This window comes from Oryza sativa, chromosome 3 (assembly GCF_034140825.1).
Source record: "Oryza sativa Japonica Group chromosome 3, ASM3414082v1".
Taxonomy (NCBI): Eukaryota; Viridiplantae; Streptophyta; class Magnoliopsida; order Poales; family Poaceae; genus Oryza; species Oryza sativa.
The window spans coordinates 29,687,648-29,701,608 of NC_089037.1; the positions used below are offsets into that span (position 1 = coordinate 29,687,648).

Consider the following 13,961-nt stretch of genomic DNA (forward strand, 5'->3'; position numbering starts at 1 on the left):
TCTCGTTTTGCATATGCTAAAAATATGTAGCCTAAGTATAATCATAAGAGAAATAATAAGCTGAAGAAAGAAAAAAACACTTTAAAAACCGCCCCAAAAATATAAGCGGCGGAAAAGAAAAGGGATAAAAAAACAAAACGGCACAACGGAATGATCCTCTCCCGCACCAGCTATAAACCGCCACACGCCCTCGTCGCTCTCGCCCCCGCACCACCACTCCCTCCTCCTCCATCTCCTCCGCTCCCGATCTCACAACCACCGACTCCTCCTCCTCGCGCGGCGGCGGCGGCGGCGTGAGCCAGCAGCAGCCATGGTGCTGTTCTCGGTGACGAAGAAGGCCACCACGCCCTTCGACGGCCAGAAGCCCGGCACCTCCGGCCTCCGCAAGAAGGTTTCCCATCCCACCACCACCTCTTCCTCCTCATCCGATTGTCTCCGGTTTCCCGTCACTAGGGCCCCGATCTGGATCTAGGCGCGACGCGTGGTGGATGGGTAAAGGTTGTCCCGATCTCCGGGTTCCCGCCGCGGATCTCGTCGGCGGTTTGCTCGCGGCGCGGGGGCCTTTTCGGCTCTCGCCTGAATGGTGGCGTGGGCTGGGATCTGATACTGACTCCGATGCTCGCCGTCTCGAGTCTGGAATGTGCGGTTCCTCGTTGCGGTGGTTGATTTTGTTTGTCCCGCGACCAGTCGGATCAGTTAGTCTCGTCTGGAGCGTTGGATCGATGCCGGATTCGATTGATCTGAATTGTATGCGTTCGTGGGATTTGATTCAGGAGATTTTTTTTTCGCTCTCATTGATTAGCTTTGGCTAATTGTATCGGGATCTTGCCGAGTAGTTTTTTTTTATTTTTACTCATTGTTAGCGATTTGAGCCCGAGCAGATACCGAAGGTAGATAGTGACTGTGTGCCCTCTGGCTTAGGATCTCAATCCGGCTTGTTGCTGCTCTGGATTTGTTAGTTGTTAGCTTGTTAGTCATCGTGAGGAATGTCCATAAGATTCTAGAATGTTTCGCTGCTTTTGATTGGGCATGCCTGCTGCCCAATTAGTAGCATGTTGCATGTATCAGTGCCCAGTCTATTCTGATGAGTCTGGATCCAGGCCAAAATGTGGATCAAGCTTGTATTCGTGTGCATTTTAAAATAGGATGAAAAAGGAGAATTTGGTTCTTACTCACCGTTGCTAAAAAATTGTTGTTAATACATGCTGCTACGAGTGCAGAAATTGATGAGCAAGTTTATTAAATGGGATCTGGTGGCCAGTTGGTGTTATTTTTAGGGTTCAAGCTAACGTCACAAACTGCCTAACTCCTGCGCTTGAAATGTTGTGTATGGCACATTGCTCACAACCTGATCTGTGCTACTGTAACTGTTACCAGGTTACTGTATTCCAGCAGCCTCATTACCTCCAGAACTTTGTGCAATCCACATTTAATGCCCTTCCTGCCGACAAAGTAAAAGGTTAGCTACTTATCAGATGAACACCTGTCCTGCTTCAATAATCTATCTGAGCCCTTCTTTATTCTTGAAAAATAATCAAATATTTAATTTCGTTTTGAAGTACATATTTTGAATATGGTTAGGAAAACTGGAAACATATATGACTGAATTTGCTATCCCTAATCCATTTCCAGGTGGTAACTTTAACCATCTGGTAAGAAAGAAAATAATGTAGTTAACTAGTTTTAGAGATACCATACTGATTTGATAAATTATCATGGAGCTGGTTTTATGCATACCATTTTCTGCATATCCCCTGTAAGTTAGAAATGCTATTACCACTTTCCGTAATTAAAGTATTTTCTGATATTTCATTGTCATTTTTCATATCTTTCTATCATTTCTTTTCTTACAGGTGCAACCATTGTTGTGTCTGGTGATGGCCGCTATTTCTCGAAGGATGCTGTTCAGGTAATTTATGATTGATTAGGCCTCATGGTTCTTGTGCAATTTTGTGATCCTTATTGTCAATTTTGTTATATATTTGCAGTTGCTTCTACGGATTTCCCTTTAAATATTTGTATAGCCACATACTTCAACATTTATCGAGCTATGTGATGGAACCCACGCATGATTAGACTCGTCTTGCTTAGTTATACATGCCTCCACATCATGTGACACATGTTGATTGTTGAGTGCAGACGTACCATAGTAATAGTATTGTGTTTATTGAGGTCAAATATTGTTCATTTTTCTATGTTGTGTCAAGTTAAATGGTTTCAATTGTTTACCAGAAGTCACACCAAAACAAAAATGCGACATCATAAAATTGATCATAATACCTAGTACACAATTTTGTATCGTGCAGTGCCTATGCATAGTGCTTCTTAACTATGTAGTTTATTTATTAGTGGTTGTAATCTATCTCAGTTGTAGATTGCTCTTGAAAGTTGGAACTTTGAATTGTGGTTGGAGATTTGACATTTATTTTGCTTGGTATAGATCATTACAAAAATGGCTGCCGCTAATGGAGTAAGACGTGTTTGGGTTGGACAAAACAGCCTCATGTCTACTCCAGCTGTATCTGCTGTTATCCGTGAAAGAGTTGGTGCAGATGTAAGATTTATTTTACAAAGATTAACTTTTTGCAGTGTGACTGTTAGTACTCACTGCTTATTTTCTCTGTGTTAACAAATTACCTTACTGGTGCTTTATCAAATCATCAAAAAATAGGGATCAAAGGCTACTGGTGCCTTCATTTTAACAGCTAGTCACAACCCTGGTGGTCCTACTGAGGTATCACAGTTATGATGTATCTCTGCTGCTAATCAAGTGGCACGATTTTCTGTGTTTATCAGCAACTTTTCATTTGATCTTGGCAGGACTTCGGAATCAAATATAACATGGAAAATGGTGGACCTGCCCCTGAATCGGTTACTGATAAGATCTTCTCTAATACAACGACAATTACTGAATATCTCATCGCGGAAGACCTTCCAGATGTAAGAGTTGACGCTGACTTGTTAGTTTTTGTTGTTTGTTTTGCTCCCAGGGTATTGAAATATATGTTTCACTCCTTTATTCTTGCCCACATCGCAGGTCGATATTTCTGTTGTAGGTGTCACTACCTTCAGTGGACCTGAAGGCCCTTTTGATGTTGATGTTTTTGACTCTACTATAGATTACATAAAGTTAATGAAGTAAGTTGCTTCCATTTGAATTTACTGAATGCTATTTCCATATGTATTGTTCGATGTTTTCTTTTCAATAAGTGAATTTTCCTTGTAGCTTCATAAGAACCTGCGAAAAATGGGTGATTTAATTTGTAATTTGTATTTAATTCCAGGACAATCTTTGACTTTGAGTCAATTAAAAAGCTTCTGGCATCTCCGAAGTTTACATTCTGGTACTCGCTTTTATCCTGAACTATGCTCACCCTCTCCTCATATTAACTGCCTGTTGCACATCTGAACCTTTGGTTTGCACTTTTAGTTATGATGCTCTCCATGGTGTTGCTGGGACTTACGCAACACGCATCTTTGTGGAAGAGCTTGGTGCTGCTGAAAGCTCATTGTTGAACTGTGTTCCGAAGGTAATTTGTTTTCTTCTATCATCACAATTTGAAAATAGAATTTAGATTGGTGTTCATTCTTTACTTGTATTTTTACAGGAAGACTTTGGAGGGGGCCATCCAGATCCTAACCTCACCTATGCAAAAGAACTTGTTGACCGGATGGGCCTTGGAAAATCCTCAAATGCTGAACCCCCAGAATTTGGTGCTGCAGCTGATGGTGATGCTGATCGCAACATGATTCTGGGTAAAAGGTATTCTTCAGCCTAGATAGCTTGAAGTTTTTGTATATACTCATAAGTGCTATGAGAAATTTATGATGTGTCCTTTGCCTTCTAGATTCTTCGTAACACCTTCAGATTCGGTTGCCATTATTGCAGCCAATGCTGTTCAGTCGATTCCTTACTTTTCTTCTGGCCTTAAGGGAGTTGCCAGGTACAATGTAATCCTGCATATTAAGCTGCAGATAACCCCTGCACTTTTCTGGTTTACAATTTTTTTTAATGGGGGCTTTTAAGTTGCATACTGCATTCACTGTGGTAAATCGCATCTTTCATTCTGAATGTGCATCCAAACAAGCATGAAATTCAGTGTTCATCATACAATGCTAATATTAGGATATTAGAAAAGATCAATTTCCCGATGGGGATTGACTGGTTATGTTTATTGCTGAAAATCCTGGAATGTTAGTGCTCTGATATCTAGCCTCTTCGGTACTGGACTCCGTAGCTAGTGTTTGCTAGAATTTGTACTACAAAAAAGAAGAAGCAAAGGATCCAGGATTGATAAAACAGCACAAATAAAACAAACAGATGAAAAAAAAAGACCCCATACTGCCTACCATCCATTCTTGAATCTTTTATCAAACAATAACTGTTAGATGGAACCCTGGATGAAGATGACTGACATCTGACATACCTATATCGGCGGCTGTCTGCTGCTTATAGCTGTCACTGGTCTAGGATCCAAGAATCTGAACAGAAACTGGACGTTTCTTTTGATCGTGGCATTGATGTTTCAATTCACTTGCTTTCTGATATTATGTCAATATGCAAGAATAATGTAATTCTCATCCATCAAAGGTGTTAACTGACCATATTTGCAGTAAACTTCTAAGTCAGAACTTTTAATGAAAGGATGTAAAATACCGCTGTGCTACCTTATGTTGATCTATTGATAAAATTGCAGGAGCATGCCCACATCAGCTGCCCTTGATGTTGTCGCTAAGAATTTGAATCTCAAGTTCTTTGAGGTAAGTATTAGGACCGTCAGTCACATGATTTTCAAAATGCCGGACAAGCATATCATATGAAAACCATATTTCAGGTGCCTACTGGGTGGAAATTTTTTGGGAACTTGATGGATGCTGGAATGTGCTCAATTTGTGGTGAAGAAAGCTTTGGCACTGGTAATTACTATGAACTTGATCTATGGAACACAATGACATATAGCAGTGAATAAAATGCATGTAACTTCATGCATTTTGATATGTGGCACCTCTAATTATTGAGAATTTAGGATATTCCACAAACTTGGCTTAGCTAAAGGAATAGGGCAATGGCCTTTTATTGTTTCCATACGCAACGGAATGTTCTTATTTTGGGTAAAATATCATGCATCAATGAAAATCAAGTGGATCACATTTAAATAATGAGTCACACTGCAGTCAGGATATGACTAGCTCACCAGGATGCTTATACCTACTATGTTGTTTAGGTTCTGATCACATTCGTGAGAAAGATGGTATTTGGGCTGTTCTAGCATGGTTATCTATTCTTGCTTTCAAGAACAAGGACAACCTTGGAGGCGATAAGCTTGTTACTGTTGAAGATATTGTTCGCCAGCACTGGGGTACTTATGGTCGCCATTATTATACACGATATGACTATGAGGTACTTTACACAAATATTCAATGTACATTTATGTGTATGTATATACATTTGGCAACATGCTAACCATGCCATTTTTTTCTTCCTGAAGAATGTTGATGCTGGAGCTGCTAAAGAACTTATGGCAAACCTTGTCAGCATGCAGTCGTCCCTTTCTGATGTTAACAAGTACGTACATTGTTCACTAACCCATGATTTAGGGAGCGATCAATACTTCGCCAGCTGCTATAGAAATCAGTCTATTTCATTTTAAATGAATGAATAATTTTGCATACATCTGATTGTTGTGTTTTGTTCTTTGCCACTTTGCACAGCTCTGTAGTATTTCATTAATGTTATTTTATGGTCGCTACTGCCTAGTGGTTTTCCAGTTAGCTAAAATATTTTCATTCAGTACTAGCTCTAAACTGTACCTTATATCCTCAGATTGATCAAGGAGATTCGGTCAGATGTTTCTGATGTGGTTGCCGCAGATGAGTTTGAGTATAAGGATCCTGTTGATGGTTCTGTCTCCAAGCATCAGGGTGTCCGGTACCTCTTCGGAGATGGTTCCCGGCTGGTATGGTCCCATTCTGTTATTGTTTGTTGACCTTATAATATCCTTCATTTTGTTTCTTGAACCAAAGCAAATGAAGTAGCACAATTTGGCATTGCAAATTCGGGTGTTTATCGCAGAGTGTGAGTGCAACAAATACTGGTGAACTGACCATTAGTTCCTCAAATTCTAGGTGTTCCGCCTCTCTGGAACTGGCTCTGTTGGTGCTACTATCCGTGTCTACATCGAGCAGTATGAGAAGGATTCTTCCAAGACCGGCAGGGATTCGCAGGATGCCCTTGCTCCTCTGGTAAGACATCCGCGCTGTATATTGGCTTTGCCTTTTGGACCGTTTTCCGAGCAAGTTTGCGGACCTTTTTCTTCAGACTTTAATTCAGCAAATCTGACCATCTGCTTTATCCAGGTTGATGTTGCACTGAAGCTGTCAAAGATGCAAGAGTACACTGGCCGATCTGCTCCCACCGTCATCACATAAACTTTTCAAGAGCCATTCTAGAATGCTTTTGAGGCTACCCATGAACTTTCTTTATGGCCTCCTGTTTGATAGCCTTTTTACATCTCTCCCCGAATAAACGTGTATGTATCAACTGTTCTCGTTTTCTTGCCAATACTGCGTTTCTGCTGCAGGTCCGGTAAAGTGTGCGGCGATAATGTTGTCAGTTCTGAAACTGAAGAGGGTACTTTATATAAGCGATATATCGATGTTTTTTTTGCTTATCTGTAATGCCGTTTCTAGTTATGATCTCTCATTCTCATGGGATGCCATTCTTGACCATCCATGATTACAAACAATCCAGACCCCAGTCACAGGCAGATTATACGATTAGGTCGCAGTTGACGCAGCTTAGGGATCTCCGTGACCGACACGAAATCTGGTTGTACTCCGACCGAAATCCCACTTCGACTCGGATTTCTTGGGTATGTGGTTGTCTATTTAACCATAGAGAACAGGGGGTGTTACATTGGAAATTGGGAGATCAGATCGCATGGACGAGCCGCGCGTCGCCCCCGTGCCATGCCTGGCCCTGAAGCACGGCGCTGACTCGGACAAGCCAGTGCTGTTCAGCATCTCGGACGCAACGGCCATCGACAACAATGGCGGCGTCGACATCCCCGGCCTGACGAACGGCAACGCCTGGGTGACGCCGCAGGGGTGGATCCTAGTCCGCTCGGCCTCGGACGCCTCCACGTTCCTGCAGAACCCCCAGGATCCCGACGGCAAGATCTCCCTGCCTCATCTTCCCCGTGAATTGCCGAGCACCTGCTCCTGCCGGCTCTCCGGCAAGCCTAACGGCAGCGAAAGCTGCATCGTGCTCCTCGTCGAGACTGAAGAAGATGTCACTGTACTCTGGTATTGCCGTTTTGGCGGCGGCGGCGGCGGCGGCGAGGGTGAGGGGTGGGTGAGGCACGAGTACGACGTCGGCACGCAGTGGGACATCCGCCCGGGCAAGGAGGGCCAGCGCGAGAAGGTGCCGATACGCTCGATCGCCGCTTGCCGGGGCAAGTTCTACTTCAACGCCACGCCCGAGAGCGTCGGCGTGCTGGAATTCACCCCGACGCCGACAACGCCGGTGTTCGGCTCCATCGCGATCGCCGACCCCCTCCCCGGTGGGTACGGCGTGCTGGGTGCCGCGCTGGGGTTCCTCGTCGAGGCCGAGGATGACCTGTACATGGTGCGCCTGTTGCTGGACCGGGACTTCGAGACCGTCTACGACCTCATCGTCTACAAAATGGATTTCTCCGAGCAGCAGTGGCATGAAGTGGACGACATTGGTGGCCGCGCGTTCTTGCTAGCTCCGGCCTACTTCGGCGCTTCACGTGCGGCTGATGAATGTGGGTTGGAAAAGGACAGTGTTTACGTCCCTTACGCACATAAGAAGTGTTTCGAGGTGTGCAAGGTAGAAGAGAAAGGAGATATCGATGTGGTTAATCTCATCGAAGCTCCAGATGCGAAGATCGGGATGTGGATCATGCCCACTGATTAGCCGTAGTATACGTTTCAATTGTTAGCTTGTTTTTTTCGGTTCTTTAACCTGTTTTTTTGGGCCCTCTTGTAAGTCTATTTAACAATTAATTGGCTTGGTATTATCTACCTCGAGTTCATGTGGAAGTGACAATTTGCAAATCTATGGGCATCTCTATCCAAATGATTTGGTTCAGGTTTGTTGTGCTCAGGTTGATCCTCTGGGTTGCATCCCATAAAAGTACAAGCTGGTTGACTAGGTCTACCGTGAGCTTCAAGTCAAGTTTATGTACGTCTTAAAAAAAATCCTATGAAAGTGGCCAGGGATGGAGCTAGAACGAAATAAAGATGAATGCCACTCACTTACTTTACTATGTTTTTGACTGAATTTAAGTTGATAATGGTGACTAAGTTTGAATTTAAGGTTGCATAAATGGTAAAAATAGATGAACTCTAGCTAAAAAATTTTCTTGACCAAGTTCTTGGCACCCCCTATCTTGATAATGTAGTTATGTCCCTAGAAGTGACACAATTTATCGGAACCATTGTGAGGGTTTCCTCTCAACTTTACCCTCCTGCTCCACCATGGTGGAAGCCACCATTGACATCCTTCTGCTCGCCACCGTACCACTATCAGAGCTTCCTAGCCATCTTTCCCTCAGCGTCTGGATCTGAACCTTGCCACTCCCGTTCTAGCCGTCTCCATCGCCTTACGGGATGGTCGACGCCACATTTGGACAAGCCAAACTGGCGCCCTTAGCCTTCTCCTCTATGTATTGAGTTGGCGGCTCACATCAATAAAAGTGACAAAAAAATCAAGAAATTGTTTCTCTCCAATGTCGAAAATGTAAGAAGTGTAGTAAAGATGGTGTTTGAAGACATCTGAAGTGGTGTCGTTTTGGGGTGTCCAAGGTAGCCTAACCCACCACACAGTAGGGTACTAGGGTTACCCTAATCACAATAAGTCCGCTCTACCACAGGTCCAATCAGAATTAGAACTCTAGATCCTGAGGTATGCGCTCACACCTTCTAATCTGTACTCTCTCATTATCATTTTTCGATGTTTGATTAACCCAGAGAAACAATTTTATTGTCATTATTGAGGAGAGTAGATGGTATCTGGAGGTACCATAAAATTTTGCGTTGCCATTGGTATTGTCATTGCAATAGATCTATTTCATGAGATGCTGCAGGTGATGGCCTCATGAGAAATTTGAGAGCACATCGCAGTTATTTCTGAATTATTGGAAGTTTCTAACAGCACCAGCGTCAGAGAACACACACACACAGATTTCCATGAAACCCAGAACGCGAGAAAGCAGTTCATCAACCCGGGCGAGGCGACTCCTCCTCACTTGCCGTTGGATTGGCCGTGGCCGTGGCCGTGGCTGGGCTCCCAGAGGATGGTGGTCTCGGCGATCATGGCGGTCACCAGGTACGGGTCCATGTTGGACGCCGGCCTCCTGTCCTCGAAGTAACCTGACGAAACAAACCAAACCAAAACCGAAAATCAACACGCGAACATCAAAAATAAGCAGCAGAAATTTCTCCCATCGATCAATGGCGACGCCTCCTTTACCTTTGCCGTCCTTCTCGGTGTCCCGGCCGACACGCACCGACGCGCCGCGGTTCGCTACGCCCTGGATGAAACGAAGCAAGAAAAACGTCGCCGGAGTTAAGCAAAGGAGGAGCAGAAGCAGAGTACTATAAATTGAGTTATTTTACCATCTTTGAAGAGATACCATAATATAATAATTAGAGATAACTTTATCATTTATTTTTTTTCCGGCTAGATCGATATGTGGTTGTCTATTACGCTAGTACATAATATAGTAATTAGGGATAACTTTATTATTTATTTTTTTCCCGGCAAGATCGATATGTGGCCATCCATTACGCTAGTATTATTCATATTCCATCAAAAAAACAAAAAAATAAAGGAAAAAGATTTAATCACTGCTAAATGACGATTATATACCTCTCCGCGTCTTTTTTTTATAATAATGTCCCTCCATATTTTTACTACCGCTAATTAGGGTTGTAGTACAAATAGATCTAAACCCTTCGATCAAATGAGATTAATAGTTCAGATTATTTTCTACTAACTGTAGAGAGTAACGTAGTGGGGCTCAATTTTTTTTTTTTGGTACCTATTAAGACTAAAATTTTTCACTAGAGATGAGTGTGACGAGCGATCTTGTCCTACCCAGACGAAGTTGTTGATGTCGGCGGTCTCGTGGCGGCCGGTGAGGCGGCGCTCGTTGCCGTCGCCGTAGGCGGCGATGTGCTCACGGTGGCGCATGCCAAGCTTCTTGATCGCTTTCTTGATCACCTCGTAGCCGCCATTGCTCCTCATCGACTTGGTGCTGCAACCGCAGGTCACATACTCACATTGCAGCACGGGATTTTGCAGAAATGCAGGTGATTTTTTATCTTATTTTGCAGGATTTGAAGATGATTTCTTGCTTACCTGTAGTTGGTGTGAGCACCGGCGCCATTCCAGTCTCCCTGCAGCGTATGTTCATACAGATTCAGAGATGACATGTTTATGTGCAATGAGAATCAGTGAGCAGATCAGATTGAAAATGTTTGGTGAAATGTGTGTGTTCACCGGAATGGGCTTGGGGTCGAAGGACACGACGACGCCAGCAATCTCAGTGATCCTCTGTAATCCAAAGAAGAGCATGTCTTATCAGCCCAAAAAAAAAAAACCAATGCAAGAATTTTGCAGGATTCCAAAGGTTAAAAAATGTAAAAAAAAAAGATGATGGAATCAAAATTTTCCAGCGAAATCCATGTGTTCAGATTTTGTACGTTTGTTTTTTCAGTCTACCTCAAGAATGTAGCGTGCCACCCAGACATGATCCCCTGCGGAGACGCCAACGACAGGGCCAATCTGGAACTCCCACTGCTCACAAAATCGCACATCAAACGCATGATCAGCTCATGGACAAAGTGTCGGGAAAAAAATGGCACAGAAACGCGAGGTGTGCAGAATTCAGAAATGTGTTCTACCTGCCCCGGCATGACTTCTGCGTTGATCCCGCTGATGTTGATGCCGGCAAACAGGCAGGCCTTGTAGTGGGCATCAACGATGTCGCGCCCGTACGATTTATCGGCTCCCGCCGCACAGTAGTACGGACCCTATCACACCATTTTCGTTGTTCAAGATTCAGTGCCGAAGATGTAAACCATTTCCATTATGTTTTTAAAAAAATTGACTAGCAAACATTGCTGGTCAGGTTATCAGCAAGTGAAATGAATAAAATTCAGTATGTAAATGTAATTCTTCTCTTCCTTGTTAATGATTTAGGTAACAACTGGTATTTTAACATAAAAAGGACAATAATAACTGATAAATTTCTCTAGTTTGAAAAAACAAGAGAAGAAATTTGTTGTGGTTGAGATGCAATACTGAAAGTGTATAAGAAGTTCAGAATTACCTGAGGGCCTGGATAGCCACCTAGTGGCCAGCCAAGAGGCCAGTTGATGTGCTTCTGAAGAAGGGTGTACTCCTGCTCAATCCCATACCTGATTTTTGATTTGGCAACCAACATAAGTTCCATTTGACATCAGGATTACATCTCTGAATAACAAAGATATATACTGACCATGGCTCTTCAGCCTTGACATCAGGATGACTGAAGATCCTTGCTGCATTGTACCGGTTGTTCGTCGGAATCGGCTCGCCATTCGGCGCATAACAGTCACACATGACCTACATTTACAGCATGGTTAAAAAGGAATCATGAACAAAAATTCATGCCAGAAGCTTTTTGTAACTATGAATCAGAAAAGAGGGGAAAAAATTCTTCTACCAGGATGTTCTTCCCCTTCCTGAATGGGTCTCTGAAGATGGCTTGAGGGCTTGTCACAAAAATGTGAAAGGTACATCAGTGTAATGCACACACACCAAGGTGTAATCAAATCAAAGAGTACAAACAAGAAGCATACTGGAGGATGACTTCACTGTCGTCACCGGTAGCCTGACCGGTGCTGGAGCCATCAAAGTTCCACTTTGGAAGCTTGCTTGGGTCATCAACAGGTCCAGACAACGTCTGATCAGAGGCAGTAATCACAAGTCACAACAACTTTCAGGTAATTACTGGGTCATTGCTCCAAGTTTTCAGATATCAAGAGAAGGATTAAAGGATATATATATCAGGGTGTAAAGAGAGTGTTTGTACTCTGGCTTTGCTCCTCACATCCATCCCAGTACCACCAACCCTGAATTATGGGAACACATGGTGTGATTAGGAGCAGATTGGTAAGTATAAACAACATGCTTACGTGATTAACCTCTTTTAAATGTAAAATACTAAGTAAAGATCCGGCATTCTGGGATAAGGAGACTAGGAGAACAACCATGAAAAGGAATTGATGATGATTCAGAATTAGATGAATCCTATAATCAAATCAAGAACCTGTAGAAACATGCAGTTCATGATCTCTTTAAACAACTTACTCACAAATAAACACGCCTAATAAAAAAAAATCAAAGGGCGTCAGTGAAATACCTGAAAGGCAATCACAAAAAAAAAAAAAAAATAAGGGCAGTTTTTTTCAACCAATAAACATCGGCACATAAAAACAGCAGTAACTAACATGCAACAAGAACCAACCTGCCACCTAACCCAGAGGAAGGAAGAACCGAAGAAAACCCAAATTAAGCTTAACACTTAACAACAAAAGATCTCTCTCACCTCCAAGAACCATCAGATATGCTATGCAGTGCAGCAGCCATGAAGAAGAAGAAAGAAGACAGAAACAAGCAGGAGCTTCACTCACCATATGTACTCGGCGATGACCTTGTCCGTGCTCTCCGACAGGTCGAGGTTAACGAGGTCAGTGAGCAGGGACGACGACATGGCGACTCCAACTCTTCCTCCTCCTCCTCCTACTGAAGAAATGCAGAGCTCGAGCAGAAACGAGAGGGCTCCAATGGCGGCAGCGGCAAGCCTCTTCTTGGAGACGCACAGGCTATCAATGGTTTGTGTGTCACCCAGTAGCTTTGCTCCTGCCTATATAGGCAGAGGCGAGGCATTGAAGGGGAGGCTCCGGGAAGGTTGGTGTGGTGTACTGGTGTGTGTGTGGGCTGCGTGCCTCTTTGATGTGCTGACTTTCGCTGTGAAAATCTCGGGATTTGGGGGATGATGCGCGTACGGTTTGTCTTGTCCTCAGTCACGATGAGTCAGTGGCGTACATAGGAGTAGTACTTTTGTGCCAACTTCAGTTCGCTTTTCGGCAACCACCTGATCAAAAAATGGGACTTGAATGTTACTACTACTTGCTGTCCGTATTCGTGGTTAGTTTAAGCTTTTGGATGTCGAGACAATTTTCTCTGCTTAATTGTATGGAATAATGGAAAGAAAAGAAGAAAGAAAGAGAGAACAAGATCTAGTACCTGACGGATATGCACGGCAAAGGATGAACCGATCGATTGATAAGACAACGGGATGCTCATCTTGAATGAGCTGGCCTTTTTAGTGACGCGTTAATCTTTGTACTGATAGAGATTAGCATGTTGGATTATTAGTAGTATCACGGAACCATCGAGACAGGGGAAAAGGCCGGTCTAAAGTACACGCCAGATGGACTAGACAGTACAAATTCCAGAAGCTTTTCAACGAGGCAACCTAACACCGCCCGGTGATCGATCGATCAGCAGGTTATCTTCCACTTGTTGGCTCTGCGCCATCACCTCTGGTCGCTTGTCCTCCTTTCCGGTTTCAATTCTCGAACACTGAAAAATTGGTAGGGATTATCTGCAGTATTATTGGTACAATAGTACATACTAACATATGGATTCGGATTCACATATCAGTCACTACTACTATATTAACAGAAGATTTGGTCGATCTTCCTACATGCGTAGAGGTTGGCACACCCATCAACGGTAAGAGGCCGATGCGGTGACGGCGTTGAGAGTGGTGAGGCGTGGGCGACGGGAGGCCGCAACCAACGGCAACTGAGCTAGAGTGGCAGACGGTGCTCTGGCTGTAGTTCCAGTGGCGCTAAGGAGCAATAGGTCGAGGTGACGGCGA

The 13,961-nt window shown here is 43.7% G+C and overlaps 2 protein-coding genes across 2 annotated transcripts; one reads left to right on the top strand and one right to left on the bottom strand.

Annotated features, from left to right (window-relative positions):
* The first annotated feature begins 250 nt into the window (after positions 1–250).
* LOC4333895 (phosphoglucomutase, cytoplasmic 2) lies at positions 251–6,671 on the top strand. The gene is made up of 18 exons (XM_015776656.2): positions 251–391; positions 1,378–1,459; positions 1,854–1,909; positions 2,441–2,554; positions 2,672–2,734; positions 2,821–2,940; positions 3,038–3,138; positions 3,285–3,344; positions 3,431–3,530; positions 3,609–3,763; positions 3,849–3,944; positions 4,698–4,761; positions 4,836–4,917; positions 5,226–5,401; positions 5,490–5,566; positions 5,825–5,957; positions 6,127–6,243; positions 6,358–6,671. Exons 1-18 carry the CDS (start codon positions 311–313, stop codon positions 6,427–6,429), a joined length of 1,749 nt encoding a protein of 582 aa, XP_015632142.1. The 5' UTR covers positions 251–310; the 3' UTR covers positions 6,430–6,671.
* Positions 6,672–8,987: 2,316 nt separating this feature from the next.
* Positions 8,988–13,105, bottom strand: LOC4333896 (glutamine synthetase cytosolic isozyme 1-3-like). The gene is made up of 13 exons (NM_001402242.1): positions 12,706–13,105; positions 12,105–12,144; positions 11,872–11,975; positions 11,736–11,784; positions 11,529–11,635; positions 11,361–11,448; positions 10,933–11,061; positions 10,751–10,825; positions 10,529–10,582; positions 10,388–10,425; positions 10,124–10,283; positions 9,497–9,557; positions 8,988–9,396 (listed from the first exon to the last, which is right to left on the bottom strand). Exons 1-13 carry the CDS (start codon positions 12,783–12,785, stop codon positions 9,269–9,271), a joined length of 1,113 nt encoding a protein of 370 aa, NP_001389171.1. The 5' UTR covers positions 12,786–13,105; the 3' UTR covers positions 8,988–9,268.
* Positions 13,106–13,961: the final 856 nt, after the last annotated feature.

Bases quoted from the DNA above. Each gene is read 5' to 3' on its own strand.
- LOC4333895 (XM_015776656.2), top strand. From the start codon at position 311: ATGGTGCTGTTCTCGGTGACGAAGAAGGCCACCACGCCCTTCGACGGC. The intron at 3,531-3,608 runs GTAATTTGTTTT...GTATTTTTACAG, and splicing joins TGTTGAACTGTGTTCCGAAG to GAAGACTTTGGAGGGGGCCA. The intron at 5,958-6,126 runs GTATGGTCCCAT...CTCAAATTCTAG, and splicing joins TCGGAGATGGTTCCCGGCTG to GTGTTCCGCCTCTCTGGAAC.
- LOC4333896 (NM_001402242.1), bottom strand. From the start codon at position 12,785: ATGTCGTCGTCCCTGCTCACTGACCTCGTTAACCTCGACCTGTCGGAG. The intron at 11,449-11,528 runs GTCAGTATATAT...ATCAAAAATCAG, and splicing joins GTCAAGGCTGAAGAGCCATG to GTATGGGATTGAGCAGGAGT. The intron at 10,826-10,932 runs GTAGAACACATT...TTTTGTGAGCAG, and splicing joins CAGAAGTCATGCCGGGGCAG to TGGGAGTTCCAGATTGGCCC.